Source organism: Alternaria hordeiaustralica (genome assembly GCF_023758085.1).
Source record: "Alternaria hordeiaustralica strain BMP 2776 chromosome Unknown scaffold_1, whole genome shotgun sequence".
Classification (NCBI taxonomy): Eukaryota; Fungi; Ascomycota; class Dothideomycetes; order Pleosporales; family Pleosporaceae; genus Alternaria; species Alternaria hordeiaustralica.
In genome coordinates this window covers 3,247,647-3,271,723 of record NW_026056773.1, presented here as the reverse complement: position 1 = coordinate 3,271,723, position 24,077 = coordinate 3,247,647, and the positions used below count along the sequence as shown (strand labels likewise).

At 53.6% G+C, this 24,077-nt stretch overlaps 7 protein-coding genes across 7 annotated transcripts; 3 read left to right on the top strand and 4 right to left on the bottom strand.

Moving 5' to 3' along the window:
• Positions 1–214: 214 nt before the first annotated feature.
• GAR1 (H/ACA snoRNP pseudouridylase subunit) lies at positions 215–1,061 on the top strand (the record flags this gene model as incomplete). The annotated part of the gene is made up of 5 exons (XM_049383677.1): positions 215–290; positions 340–393; positions 443–543; positions 597–742; positions 791–1,061. 5 exons carry the CDS (start codon positions 215–217, stop codon positions 1,059–1,061), a joined length of 648 nt encoding a protein of 215 aa, XP_049249195.1.
• Positions 1,062–2,452: 1,391 nt separating this feature from the next.
• J4E84_001042 (uncharacterized protein) lies at positions 2,453–3,163 on the top strand (the record flags this gene model as incomplete). Its single annotated transcript, XM_049383676.1, has 3 exons — positions 2,453–2,637; positions 2,720–2,991; positions 3,057–3,163. The coding sequence occupies 3 exons, from the start codon at positions 2,453–2,455 to the stop codon at positions 3,161–3,163; spliced, it is 564 nt and encodes a 187-aa protein (XP_049249194.1).
• Positions 3,164–5,351: 2,188 nt separating this feature from the next.
• Positions 5,352–6,599, bottom strand: J4E84_001041 (uncharacterized protein; the record flags this gene model as incomplete). Its single annotated transcript, XM_049383675.1, has 2 exons — positions 5,352–6,485; positions 6,543–6,599. 2 exons carry the CDS (start codon positions 6,597–6,599, stop codon positions 5,352–5,354), a joined length of 1,191 nt encoding a protein of 396 aa, XP_049249193.1.
• Positions 6,600–7,886: 1,287 nt separating this feature from the next.
• J4E84_001040 (uncharacterized protein) lies at positions 7,887–10,331 on the top strand (the record flags this gene model as incomplete). The annotated part of the gene is made up of 3 exons (XM_049383674.1): positions 7,887–8,177; positions 8,229–10,183; positions 10,235–10,331. 3 exons carry the CDS (start codon positions 7,887–7,889, stop codon positions 10,329–10,331), a joined length of 2,343 nt encoding a protein of 780 aa, XP_049249192.1.
• Positions 10,332–10,983: 652 nt separating this feature from the next.
• J4E84_001039 (uncharacterized protein) lies at positions 10,984–11,858 on the bottom strand (the record flags this gene model as incomplete). The annotated part of the gene is made up of 3 exons (XM_049383673.1): positions 10,984–11,549; positions 11,635–11,730; positions 11,792–11,858. 3 exons carry the CDS (start codon positions 11,856–11,858, stop codon positions 10,984–10,986), a joined length of 729 nt encoding a protein of 242 aa, XP_049249191.1.
• Positions 11,859–12,515: 657 nt separating this feature from the next.
• Positions 12,516–14,276, bottom strand: J4E84_001038 (uncharacterized protein; the record flags this gene model as incomplete). Its single annotated transcript, XM_049383672.1, has 5 exons — positions 12,516–12,713; positions 12,773–13,264; positions 13,327–13,837; positions 13,894–13,994; positions 14,052–14,276. The coding sequence occupies 5 exons, from the start codon at positions 14,274–14,276 to the stop codon at positions 12,516–12,518; spliced, it is 1,527 nt and encodes a 508-aa protein (XP_049249190.1).
• A 1,997-nt stretch (positions 14,277–16,273) lies between these two features.
• Positions 16,274–22,230, bottom strand: J4E84_001037 (uncharacterized protein; the record flags this gene model as incomplete). Its single annotated transcript, XM_049383671.1, has 3 exons — positions 16,274–16,625; positions 16,675–21,990; positions 22,043–22,230. The coding sequence occupies 3 exons, from the start codon at positions 22,228–22,230 to the stop codon at positions 16,274–16,276; spliced, it is 5,856 nt and encodes a 1,951-aa protein (XP_049249189.1).
• Positions 22,231–24,077: the final 1,847 nt, after the last annotated feature.

Sequence of the window (24,077 nt, the reverse complement as noted above, 5' to 3'; positions counted from 1 at the left end):
GTCACAATGCCAAAAAGATGCGCGCGCACGACAGCCCACTTAGCCGTTTAGGAGGCGCATTTGGTGGGGTTGCATGCGGCGGAAGGAGCCACCGGCGAAACGTGGTACCGATTGGCCGCGCTATCTGCAACTTCATTTTCAGTCGAACTTTTCGCGAAGCTCTAGACCAAGCTCACCTTTCGCGCACCGATCCACATTCAACATCACCAACATCATGGCATTTCGCGGAACTCCTCGTGGCGGTCGCGGCGGCGGCTTCGGCGGACGTGGCGGATTTACTCCTCGTGGAGGTATGAGCATGTCTGGAGCTCTACACGACTTTTAGCTAATGCGCGACAGGACGCGGCGGTGGTTTCGGAGGAGGCTCTTTCGGACCCCCAGACACTGTCATCGGTACGTGGCGCGATCACACGGTCAAGCAAAGCGCTAATGACCATGCTAGAAATGGGCAAATTCGTTCACGACTGCGAAAACGAGATGTTCTGCGAATCGATAAACACCAAGATCCCCTACTTCAACGCGCCCATCTACCTGGAGAACAAGGTACATATACTGCGACGGGAAAAGGCAAGGATGACGGGCTGACCGAGCTACAGACACCCATCGGCAAAGTCGACGAAATTCTCGGCCCGTTGAACCAGGTCTACTTCACCATCAAGCCTCAAGAGGGCATACAAGCCAAATCTTTCAAGGCTGGCGACAAATTCTACATTGGAGGAGACAAGCTGCTCCCTCTTGACAGGTGAGCCGGTTCAGATCGCATTTGGGATTTTTGCGCTAATTCCTCTAGATTCCTTCCCAAGCCTAAGCCCGTCGGTGGTGTTTCGAAACCTAAGAGGGCCGCCGGTGCCGGTCGTGGAGCTCCTCGTGGCGCAGCTCGTGGCTTTGGAGGTCGTGGTCGTGGAGCACCCCGAGGACGTGGTGGACCTCCTGGACGTGGCGGCGGTTTCGGTGGCCGTGGAGGAAGTGGATTCGGCGGTCGCGGCGGCGGTGGTGGTGGTTTCTCAAGAGGTGGACGCGGCGGTGGTGGTTTTGGTGGACGTGGCCGAGGAGGATACTAAGTGCCTCGATTCGGGACGGTCACCACTTCATTCGGAATACGCTGGCAATGCGCACCCGTTTGCGCTGCCGTTTCGGCTCGATCCTACGACTACCTACCGATACCATGATCATTTGAGGCGTTTTGGAGTTGATGGGGCCAATGTATCATGTCTAGACATGGCGCCATGCTGTGGACATCCTGTAAAGGATGCGCGCGTTATATTTTCTAGTCAAATTACTCTGTTGTCCAACCTGCCCGATGCATTTGGGCGACTGAAACATTTCCTAGAGCAGAGTTCGACGCCGGCGACCGTGCGGGAAACGCTTGCAAGACGTCGTAAGCCGGGCTTATCGATTAAACGGCAAAGATCACAGAAATGCACTCGGTCCGCTAGTATGAGCTGTTGTTTTGGAAATCGCTAGACTACGGTCTGTTTGTCGGACTGGTAGTTGTTCACTGCAGTCATGAAAGAGCGCTTCTAAGAGCGTTGTATACTGGAAGGCCTGCCAAACGCAAACGTGCTATATACAGCTGCATGAATGTGCACCACCAGTGATCTGTACATAGATACCTGTTCGCATTGGGTGGCTTTGTAGTATAGTTTACGCGCCGCTGCAGCGAGTCGCACGGCTTGTTATCAGCATGAACCACATCCACACACCAGCCAGCGGTAATTCCGAAGACAATGATAGTAGACAATAAATCAGACGTCACAACTGTCAAACACTGGAGCCATGTCAGCATGCCAGGTTTGTAGCAAAGGGCTGTTTGCGCCGGTCCAATAGTCTCGTTCCCAGCCCCATCCCAGCTTGGGAGGCTGGGCTGCCATGAAGGTTCCTCGGACCACAACAACAGGGGCTTTGGCAATTTCAGCATCGTGCATTCGCAATTTCCATCATTCTATTCCCCGCGTCTCCGCAAACATCTTTCCTGATTCTCCCGTCCACGATAACATCACGCTGAAGGAAGTGTTCACTGTTGAGGCACCTCCGAGACCTCCGCACCCGCCCCGCAACACTCTCGCACGTTGCTGAGGTTACCTGGAACGTCGTCCATCACCACACACACTGCACGACCGCGAGCGCAAAGACTCGAGATACTCTCGCGACAAAAGCAATTGAAAACGGGAGCGAAAAAGCACTCGATATTCGCGGTATAGGAGAAGGGAAACGTTGCGACAGCGCCAAGTCCCAAGCCTAATCTGCGGATAGGCGGCATAGCAAATCAACGACACCAGGCTCTGTAGCTCGAAGCGCAAGAACTCTGGACTCGAAGAACCGTTGCACCGGCATACTACCACCGTTGCGCATATCGAACGCCACAGCAACAGCACTTTAGCGCAAGCCTGCCCGCAATCGCATTCACCAGAACTTTCCCGACTTAGCCGCCGAGGCGCGACAGAAAGATACAATGGCACGCGCAGGACATTCAGGCACAGTTGTGGGCTCAGCGGTAGTAGTGCGGGAGAAGTACTACTGGCCCGACCTACAACTGAACATCTGGACGATTGTCATGCTTGCAACAGCCGGAACAATATTGGGAGTGAACGCGCAGTTTATGGCGATACAAGATCGGATGGGACTGGGGACGCCATGGTACGTACACTTTACACCCTCCTATGCGGTCAGCATAGTGAGCGAGGCACACATGTGAACGCTTTGCTAACGCCTTTAACAGGATAATGCCCTACGGCGTCACAGTGGGCACCCTAGCCATCATCTTCATTATCATCGAGATCGTCTTCATCGCGCAACGGAAACTCCTCCCAGGCACTATGATGCTCCTCTCCTTCATCCTCCTCGTCCTTTTCATCGCCGGAATAATCGGAACCGCGATACAACTCTTCGCCGGACCCAACATCAACAACCAGTGCAATACATACGTCTTCAACAACGACGTGGATGGGCCGAACATGGATACATTAGCATTTCTGCAGCAGAGGAATATCTGTAAGTATTCTTGGTGTTTGAAATTGATCGGACAAGTGAAGAGACATATAGCTAACAGCAAACAGGCCAATGCTGGCAAGCCGAGTTCGCTTTCTGGATCATTGGAAGCATATTCCTCGTGTGGATGATGGTCATGGCGAGCCAAGTCAACTCGAACACATATGCCAGGTGATCTAACGGCTCAGACCCACCAAGTTCCTGCTCTTTTTTTGGACTCTTGTCCATCTTCTTTGTGTCTTATTTTCTGCTTTCTGACAATGGCCATGTGTATATGAAAGAAGCGCGTATTGCGTGATTTCTAGCAATAGCGGCGGCGTTAGGGCAATGTTCTTTTTCTTCATTACGAGATACCGATGGGACGCATAGTATGGAAAGATGGGTGAATGTAAGGAAACGTAGCAGGAATGACGGATCTTCCGGCTATCAGACCTGTATGATGAATAATAGCAAAATGCATTTTCCATAATAACCGATTGAAACAGAAAAAGTTACTCTTGCCCTAACAACTGCCAACATGCTGTCAGGCTACCGTGGGACGATTGCAGACTGCTAGCTTTCTGCAGGGCATACACCCATTTCTTCCCATGGGAATCATAACCTTCCAGGCACAAAGAGCCTCATACACCATGGAACTCGCGGTGTGATTACGACTGGTACCGCGACTCGACCTGCATTTCACATTTCACCCTGCATCTGATTCCCAATCTGACCCTCTCTCTCCGCGGAAGCTAGGAACGCCATCATAAGCACCAATCCTAATTCCCTCATAGCCAGGATGAAATACGAACACAGACAATGCACCACCGAAAGCAGGTTTGGTAGAACCCCCATTTCGCACTGACAAAAGATTCCCGGGTCTTGGTCTTACCCGGAGATGGAGCCGCGGGTCCTCTGGGTTCGAGGCTAATACGTGGACCTGGGCACTGGGCAAAAGAAGTACGAAGGGCGAGAAAAGTAACTTCAATCTTTAGCCCTGGAGGTGCGATAGCAGTGATTCATGCCTTTGCTTCTTTAAGATCAACATTAAGTGGTCACCTTGACAATGCATGCGTGGCCCGTCCCGTCACCCAGCCGACGCATTTATCAGAAGTGAGGTGTATTAATCCCGTTCGTTACCCAAGCCGCCCGCGACCATGCACCACCAGCCACGGGCCTAACACCCACTAAATCGGCGATCATCCCGTCACGAATCCACACCGTACAGACAGATTTACCAGCCGCGCATTCTTACATCATCACGTTTCAATACCAGCCACGCTTCCAGATTGGGGCTTAATGGTTACCCTTGGCGACAAGGGCTGGCCTCGCCTTTTACCAGCGCCGTGGCCAATCAAGACGCTGCGACTCGGACACGAAGTTGGCACGAAACGCGTCGGCGACTTCTGGAGCGCGTCGATTTTGGAAGATTTCATTGGCTGTGAGAATATGCGGAGGTTAGGAGGAGGGGTGTGTGGCTGGCTGCTCCTTGTAGGGCTTTATGACTCTTACCTGGGGTGCAGTGGTTCGAGATCTTCCGAATTGATGTGTTGTTCTGTGTATGTAGGGTACATGCAGGTAATACGTGATGGTGTGATGGGAAGGGCGGCGTGGTCGTTGTAACACCTGGGTGTTACCGCTCGTGAAGGGTGCATAGGATCTTTAGTGTACTTCATTCTGCTGCAAACCGTTGATCATGTTCGCATTTGCCGCATAGCTTTCAGACAAGTGGTGGTAGTGGTTGGAAATGCAGACGTGTGGCGTAGCGATGATTCGCTATCGTACACAGCCTTCCCACAGTGCATTAGCGAGACCAGGAAACAAGTATGTACGGCACTTTATCATTCAATGCATCTTATTATTCGCCTACATGACCAAACCCCAAAATACAGTTGCATTTCGGAGGTGCCTGGCTAGGCCGTCGGTCCCATTCTACCGCTCGCGTTATGTGATACTGCTATACTATGCTGTGCTGAGCTGATAGCAAACAAATGAACAGAAAATTGCTTAGAATACAGTCGCTGGAAAAAAAGTGTTCAAACGGGGATATGCGTGAAGGGTGATACAAAGCGCTTGCGTTGTTGCTAGCTCGATTTTGCCGCCAAGGGGCGGTTGGGCGGTACTGGTGAAAGATAACGTAGGAAACGTATGCAGTTATGCATGGGGTGTGTCGATGATGCCTTCCATAACCAAAGAGGTCTTGCCTCTGTAAACGCCATGCTTATCAAGGAACCAACAGTAAGTGAAGAAAGGAGACGCTATTCGATAGCGGCATTGGGTGGATTGGTGGCGGGGCGATGCACTGCGCATGCTTAATGTCGCCCTGGTGTCGTTGCGTCGTGCCCACATGAGTGTTGGGCTGTGTGTGGAAGATAATGCGAGGATCACGAGATGAGCTCTCCACCAAGGTCCATTGGGCCGTCCATTCTTCCAACATGAGCGTTCATGTGGGAAGCGTCACCAGGAGGACCAATGTTATCGAAGTTGAGGTGACGTCGTGCTTCTCGGACGGCAGCAGGTGTTCGTGTTGCCACAGGGGTGCGGTTCCATGACGATGCATTGGCCTGCGCAGGACTCGGCGACATGTTGAGGAACTCGGCAAAATTGAGGTTTGTTGACGGTGTCGCAAGTCCGAAACCCATGTAGTGAGAGCCGCCACCGCCGGGCGTGGACATCATCGACGAGGGAAGAGGTGTCGCTTTGGGTGGAGGAGTCGATGGCGCGAGCATCTGCGGCTTCTGGTGACCTGGACGGACTGGTGTCGGTGATGTAGCCAGGTACATCAAGAGGTTTGCATCGTCATCTCCTTGCTTTCCTTCCCGAGCTGCGCCGGCAGCATTGAATCCACGTTGTCGAAGACGTGCTGAGCGAGCGACATCAGGGGGCGGCGTGCGTGGGGCCCTCTGCGGCGGCGGCGATGACTGGAAGTGCGATCGGTCGAGGGAGAAGTGCGATCTGTTGATAGAGAAGGATGTGATGGGTAGGTCTTCGTCATCGTCTTCGGAGAGTAGGGGCGAATGTGGATCGGGAACGGTCGAGGTTTCGGAGACGAAAGAAAGGCTAGGGACATGTTGACGACCAAAACGTGCGTGCCGGCGATGGTATACGGGCGAAGACTCGGGCAATTGGAAGCTGTTCTTCCAGGAGGTAGCAGCGCTGGTGGCTGTCCTCACCTTGACACGGGCGTGGTTGCTCGATGCTGGGTACATTGTCCGGTCTTGACGGGGCCGCTTGTTTTGAAGGTAACTGCCTGTGCTGACGGACCGGCTGACGGATCGTCGGACATCGTCGGAGAATATGGGGGCTTGGAGTGGGGAGGAGTCGAGGACGCTGGGTTGATAGAAGCGCTCGGAGACGCTCGAAACATCCGACATGGCTTCGTTGCTGGAGCCGGGGCGCTTACGTTTGCGCTCAGCGCCGTCGAGGACGGGTTCAATGGCATCCAGGCTGAGGCTCTCCCAGCCGTTCTTCATCTTGACGTTGGCCAGGGCGAGGCGGTTCTGCAGCGTTCGGGTCATCTGTAGTGCACCTGGTTAGCAAACAAAGGGCGAGGGGCTGCAGACGGAGAGATGGACCTTTGAGACTTGGGCCCTTCGCAGGACCTTGCTCGCGACTTCATCCTGTTCAGCCATGGCAGAGCAATTGGGTTGGACGACGGGGTAGGGAGATCCAGCAGTGATATGGCCCGCTGAACGTCTCGATAGGGCTGCTACAGACGAAACGTGGGCGGAGCTGAGGTGACGGTCCGGCAAGGAATGTGAGGAGCTGGCGATGCAAGCGGACTAGCCTCAAAGTCTGCGGCAGCACAGGCCTCGTACTTGCCAGGGCGTTGTAGGAGTGATGATGAAGTCAAGGTGCTAGGAGTCGCAAGCGGCACGAAAGCCTTAGTGACCCCATAGCGGGCTCCTATCCGGCGCTGGAGCCTTGTCCGAGTGCGCCTGCAACAAAGAAAACCTATGCTGCTGAGGGTTTGGCGAGCGGCAGGGGTCGCGCATCTGGTGGCTGCGGTAACGTGCTGAGTAAGACAGGAGAGGTACCGTATGGTATCGGTAACGCTGGACCGTGGGAATGTTTCAGACACGCCTTGCCTTATCGCTGCAGGCCATGCTCGGGGAACGGGCGAGGTCCGTTGCTTCTCGAGCTACACCACATGGATGCGCGGATGACGACGCGCAGAATCGGTGACGGGGCCGGCCACCACATATGCCTCGACGCCGCATGCGCATCACATGCGTGTGTCAATGGCGGACAGCCTGCCATGCCATTGTCGCTCACGGCGCTGATGGACATGACACTGGATGGCATACACATGTCAGATCACGACCTGCCGTCCCAAAGCGGCTAGAGGACGTTGCGCACCAACGTCATTCGTTGAGTCGCTAGGAAGTCGCGAACGCCTGCTCACCATGCGCTCGCGCTCGACTCCACAGTCGCAACTCTTACTAGTTGTCCTCCCGCAGTTGCGCAACAAGGCCAATTCCTGCCAACTGGCCTGCTTTGGCGCTAGAGCCTTCCCAATTGAACAACTACCTGTTCGGTCCTGCTAGCTTGGATCGACGGAGCTGCAGCACTTCACGTCGGCTGCCTCTCCACCTCGACAGCGCTGCCACTTTCTTCACCACCAGCTTTCTTTGCCCTCTCCCGTCATACTGCATATCCTGCTTTCACTCGCTTCCCGCATAGTACATAGCTATTGCCAGTACACTCTCCCGCTCGCTTGTTCCCACCCTATCAGTGATTATCACGCTCGCCGTATTACGCGTCCTCACAGCTCCACAACCGCGCCCTCCTTGTCGCTCGTTACCTACCTGCGCTGTACCTCACTGAGACGACACTGAACATATCCACTTGGACCTTGGACGATACCTACGCCTATGATTTCATAATTCGACCCGTATACCAGCGCCGTAGTTGTCACCATGCCGTCTTTCCTCAGAAGCCTTGGTAGGAAGAGCAGCCGCATGTCCAAGAACGGCGACAAGCAAGCAAATGGTGCCGATGCCCAGAACGGCAAAGGCTTAGCCCATCGCGTATCCGCCTCTACCTTGAACTCCTCTCAAGTTGGCTCGTCGACGCCCTCTACTACGCCAGCCACCTCTACCACCGACGAAGTCAACACTCAAACCAAAGACCTCACCAATGGCCCTACACCTGCGCCTGCGCGACCTCAGCGACCGACTGTCGACCCCGTGAAGCGTTATAGCATGAATGTAAGAAGCTGTAGCCATCTTCGCAAGACGTTACTCTAACAGTACCTCCAGGGTTTAGCATCGCCTACCTCGACCGGCTCCAACAGCTCGTTTAATAGATCTTCGCTACTCGCGCCGCGCATCCTATCGGTCTCGGATAACTCCTGGGTACACCAGCAAGTACTGCTCATATTCGGGCAGATCGGTGAGGCACAGAGCAAACCGCTGGACGGCACACTTACGGTTAATCACCATCAGGGCCGCTTCCCATCTACTTGCTGGCCAGTACATGACTCCTACTTCAAGGCCTTGGTGCACCTGGAGCCTGGCTGGAACAGGATCCGACTTGACTTTGCCTCGCCCAAGGTCTCCTCACCGAACACCTCGGTACCCTCACATGCCTCTTTCATCAATATTAATTACCTCCCATTGTCGCACTCGCCGCCTCTCCAGCTTGCAATCATACTAGGTCATGATTCTCCCGGCACTTACGACGCCCCACCAGAGCGCATCGAGCGAGAAGGTAACGGCCTCGAGCTTGCGACCAAGAAATTCCGCATGGCTGCGTATCTTTGGCAAGCCTTTACTGGCGAGCAGATGAAGCGTTACGGATTCGGTCGACGCTGCTTCCGATTTGAAGATGCCTGGGAACCTGGAACGCTAAGTTACCAGGATTGGGAGCACAACCAATACCGGACGCAGGCCAAAATCCACGTTATACGCTCAAGAAGGTCTGTCGCTGAAATTCGCGACCTAGAACGCGCGCAGCAGTACGGACCAGGAACCAAGAAGAACGAACTTTTCGACATTGCGATAGAAGCATGTAGAGACTACTTCCCCATGGTACCAGGCCAGAAACACTACGTCTCTTGTCTGTTCCTCGACACACATTGGGACACGCAAGAGAACACAGTTCGAGGACATGCGGCTCTAGGCGGGGGTACTGGAGATCTACAGCTAGCCATCTTTGGCTCGCATGCGCTCCACAGCTATCCGTCGAGCATCGAAGAGGTTTTCCAGGCTTTCCAAGACTGTACACAAACTAACACTGCCTTCGTCGCCAATGATTGCAACGAATCTGGAAGCAACTGGGAAGCTGCCAACATAGGCATCGGTGCCCATCTGCATGAGACGGGTCATCTCTTTGGTTGTCCTCATCAGGAGTCGGGTGTAATGTTACGCGACTACGTTACATTGAACCGAACCTTCACTTGCCGAGAACCCTACTCAACCCGCACCAAGTCAACCGGTCAGCGTCTAGTCCTGCCAAACGACGAGTGCAGATGGCACAAGCTCGATGTCCTCCGTTTCCGATTTCACCCCTGTTTCCGCATACCTATCGATAGCCCGAACATCAATGGGGATGGCAGTGTCCAAGTGTGGACAGTCGATGTGAGCCAAGGCGGTGTCATCGCAACCTCGAAATCAGGCATCGCATGGGTGGAGCTGTACACCGAAGGAGAGGAGGTTTGTCACTACTGGAAAGAGTTTCCTGAACAGGACAACCAGTATCCACGACAGGTTGCACTGGAAGAAAACTCGCTTCGTTCTTTGTTACCCAAGGAGAAGCAAAAGTTGCGCTTGAAGCTCGAAGTCTACTCTGCCGGTGGAGGCAAGCACGTGGTGGAGGATTTCAGCCAGCTTTCCAACCAGAAGAACTCCCGAGTCAAGATACCGGACGGGCGATGGGGCTACCGCGGTGGCAAGCTTGGCTACTCACAGATGCAGGGCTCACAGCCTCATGAAGTCATCTTCGATTACGTCCACATTCAAACCAAGCTTTTGCTTAGCATCAAAGTGTACCATGGTTCCGCGGTGGATGGATTGGAATTTGTGTATGAAGACACACACACCCAACTTTTCGGCAAGCGAGGAGGTAGCATGACTGAGTTTGCCTTGGATACCCGGAAAGGAGAGCTGCTGCTGGGCTTTTCTCTGCGCGCTGGCCTTTGGATCGATGGTCTACAAATACTAACAAGCCTGGGGAGGAAGAGCGAGTGGTATGGAAACCCAAATGGTGGTAGCGGGTATGTATCAGATCCATGGCTTGACGAATACTAGCTAACCCGAATGTGTAGACACACGCTCATCCCTCCTCGTGGCTACACCATCGGCGGCATATCAGGCTCCTGCGCACAATGGCTCGACGGTTTCTCTTTGATCATCACGCGGTGATTGTATCACTGCACAACTTGACATACTTTCCTTGTTCCCGTTTGCGACAATGTCGTCGCCTACACCAAAATAGACGTCATGATCGTCGAGCAGTTGCCACAAGACACGATCATCCTGCGTTACCATCGCCCTGGTGGAGGTTCCAGACAAGCTATCTTGTACCTTTCCGGCATGTTTGCATACTCCATCTCTGGAGAGCTTGGCTCCTTGCAGCATTTAGGTCGGCATCAGGTGTACCGGGTTAGAAACTGGTTTGATCCTGTTTGATGGAACTTTCCTCTTCCTGTTGTTGGTTCAGGAAGGCTTGAATCGCAGATTTAGAACCATGATACCACAGTCATTGAACTTGACTTTCTCTGTAATAGTAACAATTCGAATAGACTTCTTAATTCACAGGGACTTGCAGCGACATGGTAATTGCCTTTCAACGCTATTTCCTCTAGACATGGTGCAGTTTCAGTCAATTCTTGATAATAGGGTATCATTGTATTTTGTACGCCCGCTAATCGATCATAGCATCGTCATGCGTCTCACTAACAGGACAAAAGTAGCCGGTTATCCTATCTATAGGCCAAAGATCCATTACTTCCATCGTCCCAATCGCAGCGGCTCACATACAAAATGCTGAGCTTCTCTCCTCTGCTCCAGCAATCTAGGGCTTGGGAATATGGACGCTCTTGCTAACCATCAAACATCCGTGGAGAATGAACATGGCAACAACAGGGTGGAACTCAAACGCCGTGCCCTCAAGCCAGAGACCCATGGGAATCTGCTCCAGCGTCCATCCCTTGTAAACCCAGTATGCCATGACCTGCACGATACCCAGCGACATGGGAATCGGCGTGCCCTCGAAGTACTTGCTTTTGCCCGTCGCATCCTTTGGCACCATAGCAACCGTAACATTGAACCTCGCGAGACGCGTAAGACCGCAGAGCACGAAGAAGCTGAGGAGGAGATGGTCGACGGGGGTGCGCAGACCGAGACAGAAGGCAGCGGCGGCGGGGCTAACACCGAAGGAGACGAGGTCGGCCAAGGAATCGAGTTCCTGGCCCATGAGCGACGCCTTCTTGCGCCAGCGGGCGACTTTGCCGTCCATGAAGTCGAAGAAGAGGCCGAGGGGGATGAAGCCGAGGGCCCAGTACAGGTTCGTGTAGTTGAAGGGGTCTGACTGCGTGCAGTAGCGGAGGGAGGACATGATGGACATTACGCCGCAGAAGCCTGGATATCTTGTTAGTACAGGTTCTCGTTCTTTCGCGTCGTAATTGGCGGAAATGTGTGTCGGAATGGATATCGAGAAACGTACCATTGAGCTCGGTAATGTAGTCAGCGGCGTGCAGAGCTCTCACGAGAGAGAAATGTCCAGCATCCTGCGAGAGGAGCCTTTTTTGCTTGTCCTGCACTGTTCTCCCTGTTAGCCCCTTCATGTCCATATATCGCGTTGGGTTCTTTCGCCAACATACCCTCACCCTTCGCCGGGGGCATCTCGTCCTTGGGCTGCGGCTCTCCGCCGTTCCGTCGTTGCGACATGGTTTTGATGTTGTTGCGGGTGTGTGTGTACTGTGCAATAGGCCGCTTCCGCTTGCTTCAAAGCAAGAATCAAGACTGAGATATCGAAGTGTCTTGTGTTGCGCAAAAGCAGAAACTAGAGGGGGGGAGCGGGAAAGTTAAGGGTCTGGGTAGGGTTGTTGCGTGGAGAAAGCTTGTTGTTGGTGTGCGCAGGTAGGCAGTGACGTGCCCTGGGCAATTTGGGCCTAGATCAAGGCGGCTGGGGACCAACGTCATTTTCGTCCTACGCAAACTTCCGTGCTGCTGTTGCACTGCCCGGCTCAGCCATGTGATTCGCACGTGCCTGCGGCAATTGTTTCTCTACATCGGCAGTTCTTCGTTCAGCATATCCAAGTATGTGGCTGTGTCCTGAACAGAGGGGTTAGGATCTGCCTACTCAGCACTGTGCGCCGAAATTGAGAAATGTCTTGCCTCAGCGCGTTGCACAGTTAGCACAAAAGCCCTTCTACTATTGCAGTCGCTCTAAACAAGATATTATCTATTACGAGATATACATGGCAAGGAAATTATACAAGAAGTATATCATACATATACACAGGCCATCAGCAAATGCTCGAAGCCCAAACGCCGCCTTCATGCTGGCAATGCCCAAAACCCAATGCCCATCAGCTTCATGATCTACTTCCGTCGGCTTACAATCTTGGTGACGGCATGCCTTATGATTGTGCCGGCCTTCTCTGTCTCCTTCTTTGTCAGACCACTGGTGACGCACACCTTCAGTGCAGGTGTAGGTTGCCAGCCTGCATCGCGGGGGTTCAATCCAAGACCGAGTGGGAACGACTTGAGTCGTGTGATGAGGACGCCGTTTGCGAGACACTGTGGCTGTTAGCAACTTGCCTAAAGATAAAATTGGGAACGCAACGGAGAGAACGTACCTCGTCAACAACTTCCCTGAAGATCTGGTTCTGATCGTCGATGCTCAGTTTCTTGTTTTCAATAACCTCATCTTTGAGAACAAGGAGCATGATGGGGTTATCTCCTGAGCTACTGCACTTAACCCAATCACTCCTAGGGTCCAGCTGTCCCCGCATCGCCTTGACATTGTCCCTGAGTCCCGCGAGGATATCCGGTTGCTGTTGCAACAGACTGATTGTTTCACTCGCTGTTGTACTCAACAAAGCAGGAAGCGCAGCGGAGTAAGTGTATGACGCAGACGAGATGCGCTGATGCTCAACAACTTCCTCGTTACCGGCACAGAATCCTCCTGCCGCACAGAGAGGGCCAGAAAGCGAGCCGATGATCATGTCTACTTCTGCAGCGTCAACGTTCTGCGCTTCGGTGACGCCGCCGCCGGTGCGACCGAGGACGCCGTAGGACCAGGTTTCGTCGAGGATGAGACGGAATTTATACTTGAGTTTGAGTTCAACCTACACAAGCTGTTAGCCAATTCGTCACTTTGATAATTAGCATGGACACGCGATCGACGTACGATCTTTGGCAGGTTCACCACATCCCCAATGTTCTCAAACAGGCCCTCGGTGATGATGAAGCGTCTGGTGAGCGGCTTCTTGGCCTGCTCCTTGACAACCTTCTTGAGGACGTTCTCCAAATCCTCCATATCATTGTGTTCGAACCACCTGACAGTACTGCGACTGATTTGAATGCCCTTGCGCGCAGCGAAGTTGAGCGCCTTGTCCGCTACGATAATATCTCCTCTCTTGCTGAAACTGGGAATCACACTGCTTATAGTCGAGAAGGATTGCGCGTAGATGATGCAGGCGGGGACACCGAGGTGTGCAGCGACGTCGGCTTCGGTCTTCATGTGAACGTCCTGTGTGCCGTAGAAACCAGGGGGGCCACAGGGGCCGACACCGTAGGTGCGCAGGGTCTGAATGGCCTTGTCTTTGAGGACATCGTTGGAGAGGAAGTTGTAGAAGTTGTACGAGGCAAGGTTCGTGACGGTGCGGCCATTGGAGAGCTTCGACTTGGGGCCCGTAGGTCTGCGCAGTGCTCATTAGCATTGGGTTCGGAACACTGGGGAGGGCATTTGCTATACCCAACAATGATGGGTCGCTTCTCGTTGTCCAATTCCTCGAGGGCAGTAGTGGGCGCGACAAGCGGTTCTGGCGTCCAGTCTTCGACCAATTCGTCGATCTCCTATTTCCTCGTCAGCCCGCCATGTCGGTCAGTCTGTCTGCAAGGCGCAAAACATACTTCATCCGTAAGTTGAACCTTCTTCTTGGTGCTATACTTGGGTGCAAGTAGGTAGCGCACTGCGAAGAGGAACAAGAACAGCTCTACCGCGCTGCGAACGGGGTCATTCTGGTAACTCGACTTGATGTAGCGAACAGCGATGGCGGAGCCGGGTATGCGATTGAACTGCGTATTGGCGTCGGCGATGAAGCGCGCAGTTACATTCTGTATCTCATGCAGGTCCATAGTTGCTGTTAGTTTTGTAGGTGGCGGCTATGGTACCTCGATGATGTTTGGGGGTTCACCTGGGCAATGTTGCGGCGACGCCGGGAATGCCGTCCCAAAGCGGTTAGTTCCGTGTGTACAGCGCGTGTGTCTGTTGACCAAACTTCCAGGTAGCCCTCGAGACCTTTCTATAGCCTCCCAGTAGTAACATTTTGTACGCAATTGGGGCAAGTCGAGTTCAGAAGCAGTTGGACAGATGCTCCACCAACCAGTCACCAGTCTCGCATACTTTCTCGTCCACCGACACTACTCTAGACTTGATTAATCCTTCGTCCCTCTAGTACTTTAAACCCTTGCAGGGCGTCAGGCAACCAGTTGAGCCTTTTTCTCGCACCGGCCGAGGCCACGACGCATACTCATCCTACCTGTCCAAGGCTCCGGATCCTACCTAGGCGGGGCGTAATACTCGGTAAGAGAAATGGTTACATAACAGGCCGGAGACTTCGTCTCGGTTGATGGTCTCTTGTGTAATGCTTTTAATGTAATTCAGTGCCACTTCTACGGTGCAGAAGGAGTAGTGTATAAAGACTTGTCCGTTGCCTCGCAAAATAAAGTATCTCCTCTCATCATCACTTCTCAGTCCAAATATCTTCCACTACCTCCAAGGCTCTCACCTGTTAGCCTATTCTGCTTGTGTCATGCAGTTAGCTATTGTTCTCATTACCCCATTAACCTCTATAGCTTCAGCAGGCAACAAGGACCGACCCTTCACCTTGCATGACGGCGCAAACTATCGAGGCGCAACGCATGAGGACTCGCGATGGAACGACCGAGTATGCTGTACGTGATATCAATGTCTGAGCCTGGCCTATGGTAAGTGACTGGATTAGGGAATCTTAATGACAAAGGTGATAAAGCCAGCTCTGTTTCGAAGCCTGGTGACCATTGCACTATCTTCTACCGGTAAGTTAGCATCATGTTCTCTTGCTAGGCATGGAGAACTTATATCAAATACAGGGAACGCGATTGCAAAGGTGCTAGCTGGCTTAGTCGAGGTGACGCTCTCACAGTCCCGGATTTCCTCAATGACCATATCTGGTCGTACCGCAACCCTTACAGCTGCGAATACCCCTAGTGGCTCAATAGGAAGGCAAAACTCCTTAGGATATCTAGGTAGTCCATATCAGATGAGGGAGCTTAGTGGTACTATGAGTCGGAGGCTGAGGTCACAGCTTGGGCAGCGTCTTATACAAAAAATAGTAGATGTGCGATTGAACCACCGCCCACAGGCAACTTAGTCAGTCATCTTTCTTCACTGAGCTGAATAAAAAACAGTGTCATCCAAACGCAAGAGCAACGCCAACGTGACTTCACGCAGGTAAGGCATGTCCCGTCAATGATTCCGAACTTGTCGATGAGCCTGAACTCAGCCTACCATGCCCTCTATGACTGATCGCTAACAAACACGGTGTCTACCCGAGAAGAGCAACTTCTTACGTAGATGTAACGATGAAATGTAAGGTTCATTCAAAGGACGAAGTTGGACCTGTGCAAAGTGGAAGAGGCCCTGTACTTCGCTTGGCCAGAGTAGCGACGGTAAAAAACAGTGACCAAGGCGGTTACCTTGAGCAACGTGGATTTGGCCTACGATACGGGAACGACGACATTGAGGGATGCACGAGAGCATAAAGTCACAGGAAAGAAGGTCGTAGTTGTTAAGACATCAATATATCTATGTAATGAATTCACTTTCTAACATATTCGCCTTCCATGATGAACCAAAACAGCCCCTTCGTGTGTATGTGCAGTCAAGTCCGCGCCATAGGCGGACACCAATGTGTTCAGAAAGAGAGAAAGCAGGTCGATGTAGCCCGCCGTAGAACGCCTAAAACGAAGGAAATGCTGTAGTGGATATTACAATCATTATGGGACCAAGCCATGTCGCCACGCTCATGATTTGCCAATATTGTACAATGCAGGCTGCGAAAGCAGTAAACAACGATTCGCGCTATGTGCTTTTAGTATGCCATGTACCGACGGAATCGGCGAGCGGCATCGTCGGTCGCAGCGGCACCACCGGCATCACCTCCACCTGTGGCAGCACCATCGTTCCATAATGGACACTTCATGCCGTTGACACATGATCCGGTAGGGGTGTTTGTGGTGTCGTTGTTGCTGTATCCAGTAGGCTGCAAGATTGACAGAGGCAGGCCGACGTCCAGCTTGATGTACTTGCCGGCGACGATTGGGCCAACGATCAAGCACAAGAAGACGACTAGGAGGACAAAGTACAGGATAGCGTAGCGGATGACACGACGCTTGCGAAGCTTGGTCTGCTTGAGCGAGTAGATCGGAGGACGAATTTGACGACTGTTACGTGTTAGCGGATGTCAATTGAACGAGTAATGAGGGAACATACCTAGGTCGCAGCCAGAACAGCATGACAGAGTGACCCTTGTCGGCGTATGGGATCAACAAGATCGGAAGCATGAAGAAGAGGAGCACGTGGCCGAGAATGAAGTCGGCGGCGAACATGCCCAACTCTGTGATCTTGCAGAGGAATTCACGACCAGGCTGAGAGATTGTGTGCCATCCCATAGTGTACCACTTTCCGGTCCACCAGGCAATGTTGGCGGTGTCGGCCTTGAACTCACGAGTGAGAGCAAGCGTGATGATCAGCTTGAAGAAGAATCGCTGGATAGCGACGACGGCGATCATACCAGACAAAGCTCTGGGGAAGCTGAAGCCCTCAAGGAACATGAGAACAACAAAGAAGATGAGGAGGACGAGAACAGCAATGGCGTGCGCAATAGCAGCCAGAACGGCACCGAATTTCTTGCAGCACATGCTGAGCAGAGGACCCGCGCAACAAGCCAAAGCGAAGAAGCCCAGAAGAGCACCAGCGTTGATGGCGATGGGACCGAATGCAATGAGTCCGATACGGACCAGAGCACCGGACGCCTCGGGATCCTTCAGGTCTGTCTTTTCATCTTCCTTGTGGCGGTTGTCATTGACACCAGTCTGAGCGTTGATGAACAAGTAGGGGATGATGGTAATGGCGACCAAGACAAGGGGTCCGAATACCTCGCTCATGAAGATGTTCGTGAAGTGAGCACGAGGGACATCACCGGAAAGTTTGGCGGACGGGTCACCGAGAGCCTTGCGCTTGAAACCAGTGATACGCGTACGCGAGAGACGGCAGTATCCGATCCAGGAGGCACTGTGCGAGCGGGTGTTTCCGCGAGACAGCCAGCGAAGGTACTCCCTGTAGTCGATGAAGAAGTCGTCCCATGAGAATTGATGGGGGTTGAAGAGGAACGGTGCCAAGCACAGGGACAACAGGGATGCCCAGAAGTAGATGAGCCATGGACCCCAAACTGTGATGGTGGCAAACAGCAGCATCATCAACGAACGGGCTCCAATGTAGATGGAAGGACCGGCGAATCGTGAGAACAAGATACCGAAGGGGATACGAGCTGTCGCGAAACCACGTCCGGTACCAATGTAACGAGCACCACCATAGGACAAGTTGGTGTGGAGAGCGTTGGCATAGATCTGAGTGACGAAAACCTCGAAGAAGGGCGATCCGGAGGAGAAGTGCTTTGCGAGACGAGTCGCGGCACGCCAGAAACCACGCTCAGTCAACTCTTGGACCACAAGGGGAACGAAAGAGATGAAGAACACGATGAAGATGGAAACGATACAACGCGAGACCCAGTCGAATACGGGTACCAAGTTGGCGCAACCGTTGGGCCACTGAGGATCGGTGATGGGAAGGTCCTTGTTGAAGTGGCAGAGAATCGTCTCGTGGTTGAGCGCGCCGAGGTGGATGAGTACGAACATGAAGCACTGGACCGACAACATAATGAACATGTTGTTGATGTGGAAACCGGGATGGGCGTAGTAGAAGGACAGGAATCGGTCGAGAGGAAGTTGAGTACCCATGTAGTAGTACTCGCGAGACAACATCTGCTCTCCCATACCTGTACCAATCTTGGTGGTGAAGTTGAGGACGGAACCAAAACCAAGATCACGACCCTTACCACACTGGTAGTACTCGCAGTGCTTTATGCGACCACCGCGGAGAAGAGCGTTCATACCAGCGTAAATATCCTCGTTGAGATGGAGACCCTTCTGCGCTTTGGAGACACCACCACGTGTTGTCATGAAGATACCGTTGAGGAAATCAGGATGACCGTAATGGAGCTTACCACCGATCTGGGCCAAAGTACGAGCAAACATAGTACCGAACGTCTGCTCCTTTCCGGCAGCGATGTCACCAAGGATACCAATGTTCTCGGAGAAAATGTATTCACGGGCTCCGAGAATGGCGACAGGGTTGAAGTTGGAGCTGGGAAGGCCAGGAGTGTAAGGTGAGACATTGTCAGTGGTCATCTCTTCGAACTCAGCGAGGACGCTGCGAATCTTCAGGCACTCTTCAAGGTAGTTGTCTTGGTTGGCGTCGATGAGCTGGATGTACTCTCCTCGGTAGAAGATGATGGAGTGGTTCTGGTTGTCGGACTTGCCATCACCAAGAATTGGGTTGCCGGAGAGTTGAATGCGGAACTTGGGACGACGCATGCCGTTGTCCATGAGCTCAGAGTGACCATCGATGAGAGCAGAGTAGATACGCGGTTCCTCGCCCTCGTTCATAGGAGGCTCCTCATCCAGATAGGCAATTTGAAGGTCGGGGTATGCACGGAGGAGGAACTCGGTGTTCTCGCGTTCTTCCTTGCTGAACTTGGCGTAACGTTGCATAGATACACAGATCTTGTACTTGCGCCTAGCCATACGCTCGAGTTCACGCTCAAGCTTGTCAGAGTTGCCACCGAACATTTGGACGACTTCAGGGTTCTCTACGCGGTAGAGAAGCTTGATAGCGCGGCTGTAGTTCATGAAACCAGAGATGGTACGGTAAAGAGTCTGCGAACGAAGAGAAGCCCAGATACGAGTGCGGAGGGTGTATTCAGGCGCGGCGGACTTGAAACCAATGCAGTAGAAAGGAAGATCGTCAATCTTGCTCTTAGCGGTGTCCTTCTCGCCCTTTTCGTCGTCACCATTGAATTGAGAGGTCTCATCGGCAAGAATCTTGGTGTCCTTGACAAAGCAGTCCCACTCGTGAGGGTGAAGCTGCTTGAGGTACTCAAGAAGAGTGACACGAGAGTAAGGCTCGTCCTCGCGAATGATCTCACGGAGAGACAATAGAATCTTTTCACCGTAGTGGGGAATCAAGACTGTGAATGTGGGCATGTTGTCGACTGGTAGAGGCTCGGGAATGGGAGTCGACAGCGACTGAGCGAAGAAAGAGATACGGCGTTCGGCTTCGCTCTGAGCAGGGAAAAACTCAGTCTTGAAGGAGTGATCTTCCTGGGACACGAAGAAGGTAGGAGCACGCAGAGTGCGCTTGCCCTCTTGCTCGGAAGGAACCTGGTGGTAAAGCAACTTCTGGACGTGGTCGATCGCAAGGAGATGCTCGCGGTACATGGAGATGACCACAGCGTTCCAAATCTGAGAAATGAGGACCTTGGGCTTGTACTTGATCTCCATGTCGGTGGTGGCGAGAACCTTTGAGTAGATACGCTTGGGCAGACGAGAGAAGATGTTCCTCCATGGTGTCCAGATCGAGACACCCAAGTAGAAAGACCGAGAGACGGAAAACAACATGTTCGCAATGATGTACCACAGGTAAGAGTCCAAGAAGAACAAGATCAAGTCCATGAAGTACATGAGACCGAGCAAGATTCGAGGCTGGTACTTGCAGAGGATGTTACCAATGATGGCGTCTCCAAGGCAAGAGGGCTTCTTCATGTGTGACAGGATGCGAATAGGGTCCTTGATCGACAGAGTCAGGAAGAAGTACGACTCAGCAAGCTTGGCAGCGAAGACCAAGACCCAGAGGCCATAAGACATCCACATGTCGTTGCCGGCGAGGCGAGGGTAGCTGGCAGTGAACGTTTGACTTGCAACATACTTGCGAGAGTTGCGTGTCAGGTAGCTGCCGAACAAACCTCCGATAGGCATGAGCGAGAAGAACACGAAGGTGGCCAAAGCGATAGCGAACTGAACACCACCGAGAACGTTGGCGATAGTACCGGTGCGCTTGTCCATACCAAGAATGTAGACACTAGGGGCAATGTTGACGACGAAGCACAGGATAAGGAACAAGAGACGCTTCGTAAGATGCTGAGCACCAGCCCATCGTCGAGGAACGTAGCACCACTCGCAGATAGTAGCGAAGATCTGGATGAAGCAGGCAATGGTACCACCGAGAGCAACTACGGACAAGGTAGCGGCCTTCTCGGGCTTCTGGTCTCGTTGTTGTTCGTAACCCTTGGTGTAGAGAGGTTGCGAGTTGAAAGCCGTGTAGAACCAGAATGAAGTCAGATGAATGACCCAGATACGGTTGAAGTTGATAACCATGTGGAACCACGAACGGCGCTCGTAGTATGTCTTGAAGAAGACCTTCTTCCAGAGGACATCCTTCAACTTTGCGTAGCGCTCAGCCGGTGGAATGTCGACAAGACGAGACTTGTCCTCAAATACGATGCGCTCGAGACCCTCTGGGTACCAGAACAGTTGGTTCATGTCATCGTATCCAATGATGGCTGCGTGGTCGCGTTCGCGACGGACGTATTTGCCATCTTGGATCTCGTAACCTTGATCACGGCAGTACTGGTATAACGGCGTGATGACATTGTTGAGGTAGGTGAACTCCTCGATTGGCTCTGTCTGAGCTTGTCCAGCAGGCGAGTTTAGCCAGTCGTCGGCGCACTTGAAAATGAAGCACATCAACTCAGGCATGAAACGGACCTGGTTGGCCTCTCCCCAACAGAGAAGATATAGGGCGACTTGACGAACACGGTCGTGTTGCGACATGCGGTTCATGCGGGTCTTCCAGCGGTATTCAGCCGCCTCCAGACTGTTGTCGCCCTCGTAAGCGTCGAGAGTCTCTTGCTCGTTGCCTGGGTTCTCGCTGGCCTTCTTCTTGGCGGCCTTGCGAGCCTTGCGGGTGCGGCGGTTGGCCTTTCCAAGGTTCATGTTGGCGAAGCCGACGGCATCATCCAGATCGAGATGAGCCGCGAAGTACCATCGACGGTAGTTGGCGTTCTCTCCACCGATGTAATCGGCGTGCAGCGACAGAAGCGCTTGGTTGGGCGACATGCGGGACGCACGCGAATCGAGCAGGGTCATGAAGTGGTCGTACATGTTGCGCATGCTGTCACGCTGGAAACCGAACTTAGCGGTCAAGTCGAGAAAGATGTCCTCAATCTCCTCCTTGGTGCAGGGAATCTGGGCTTCAGCAGTCCACGCCGGGTAAGGCTCGCGAGAGCGCTGTCCGGCGGGAAGGGCGTTGGAGTAGTCCATGCCGTAGATTGGCGTTGAAGCACCTGACGAGCGGTTGCCACCATACGAAACTTGAGACGAAGGGGGACGGTAGCCGCGGTTGCCCTCGGCGTAGCTGTTGTACCTCTCGTCCCCGCGACCGTAGTAGTCCATGTCGGTGGCACGAGCCATGTCGGAACGCATGGTGAAGTCACTGAAAGTTTCAGAGTCTTCCTCAGAGTCGTGCTGACGGCGACGGGGCTGCTGGCCGTTGGCTGCGTAGCCGTCCTGGGCACCACCCTGGTCGTAGTACTGGTCGTTGTAGTACTCGTCTTGGTAGCCCTGCTGGCCGCGCTCGTCGTAGTAGCCGTTTTGTTGGTACTGACCGCCCTGCTGGCCGTCATAGTAACCTCTGCATGGCTGTTAGCAATCGATCGAGCACATCGCTAAGGGTCTATACGCACTGCTCGTCATAGTAGGAATCGGTGTGCTGGCCCTGCTGCGGGTACTGGGCGCCGTGGGCGTCGTCGTGATACTGGCCGTACTGGTCGTCGTGGTAGTAGGCGTCCTGGCCCTGAGGCTGGCCCTGGGCGTGGCCTTGAGTCTGGCCGTAGCCGTCATCGTAGTGGCCTCCCTGTGGATGTCCGGACATCGTGGGAAGCTATTAGAGTGGGATGTAAATCTGCGAGGCGAGCTGTCAATAACTGTCGCGCAAGGGGCCGCCAATGCTGAAACGGCGGGCGTCGGAGGGGTCGTCGTACCTCAAACAATGGGCATTAGGAGCGGCAGAGTCGGATTGCTCGTAGTAGTGCTGCCGCGAAATACGGTTGACGTCGATGCACTAGGTGCAGATGGGGTGGTTGAACGAGTGTGTTGTTATGGAAGTGGCTCGCTGTTTATCGCGGGGGCGGCAATGTCTCAGTGGCACAGCGGGCTGCTCGTGCCTGCTGCAGTGCAAGAGAGTCTGGTGTTGTGGTCGGGCGTAGCGAGTGGAAAGCTGAGTATGCAGCCGGTCGTGGTTGCCAGGAGAGACGCGCGGCGAATCGGCGCTTGTCTGCTGCTGGGGCGAAAGTGGGAATTAGGCTGGTTGGAAGTGGCGGGTAGCGGCTCTCCTCCTCAAGGCGTGTGAGGGAGCAGTCGGGGCGGGTCGTCCAAGCTACACAACCTCAACGCAATGAAACGAGAGGCAATGTAGAAGAAAACGGACACGTGAAGAAGAAGGTGGTGAGTGAGCGACAGTGTGGAATGCGGAAGGGCAGGCAAAGAGCTTTTTAGCAGCTTCCCCTGAAAATGAAAGGCACGACCGCCAAGCTAGCCTAACGCCGTCAGAGACGCTGCGCATGGGTCCCCTTCGCTAGCATTCACGTCCCGATATTGAGTCGCCCCTCTAAAAAAGGCACCGGAGATCATGGACGTATGCACACTACAAAGCTGCTCCGCTGCGCTCACTCGAGCAAGCGGTGCTCCGATCTGCTGCGCGCCCTCTGCGCGCTGCTCTGGCAGAGGCCGCACGGCGCTGGCCAGGAAACCAGCTACCATGGAATCTCCGATCTGCTTGCATATCGATACTACCGGTTCCCGAATACACCAACAACAAAGACGACACCACCGCCCTGCTTGCCGTCACCCGGCGCCGACGCAGCGCGCTCTGGGTGACTCGGCTGACAGCTCGAGACTGCAGTACCGCTTTTTGCCTCTGCTCCCCCGCTGCTGTCGCCCTCCCTCACGTCACGACTGCTCGCAGCCATGGGCCAACAAAGACTGCTCTGCACGGTCGCGAGGCCCGCGCTGATCAAACCACGACTAGCGACCCGGCAGACCAAGGCAGTCCCGCCTGCTTCGCCCGCTGCTCGACCGGCCGCGATAGCGACGATAAGTTTCTTATCTGACGGCCAATCGCGACGTGGCGCGCTTCCGCAACGCCCTAGCCCTAGCTCATCAAAGGCCAACGGTGCTTGGTGTCGCAATCCAAAGGGGGCTGACGGCCGCCAGTCGCTGCTAGTGCTTCTGTTGAGCCTGATCACACCCGAACACACCGCACCTCAACATGCCCCAGTCCTTTTGCCGCCTGCATGTTTACTTCCCTCCCAAAAGCCGCTGTCTCGTTGCGCCTGAGTCTCCTGAGTCGTGCATGAATCAAAAGCGATCGCATGATGACGGAATCCCTCACCGCACCCCAATTCAACCGACCAGGGCCCCAGCTGGTGAGCTATATTAGGCCGCCCGGTTCCCAACGTCGACACTATGGCAAATGAGCCGGCTACAGAGCGTCTAAGTCGTTCCAACACCAGTGTAGCAAGTCTGATCATGATTACGTCTGTATGCAAACTCTCTACATGCACTTCTCTTAGCCCGTAACCGCTTCATCAGTTCATAATTGCGCACACTCCTTGACCAGCTATCTTTGTATGCACGCATTACTCTCAAACGCTCTCGGGCATGCCAGCTCCCGGCCTGAAGCCTCGCCATGCCCCTCCCTTGTGATGACCAATGGTTGTC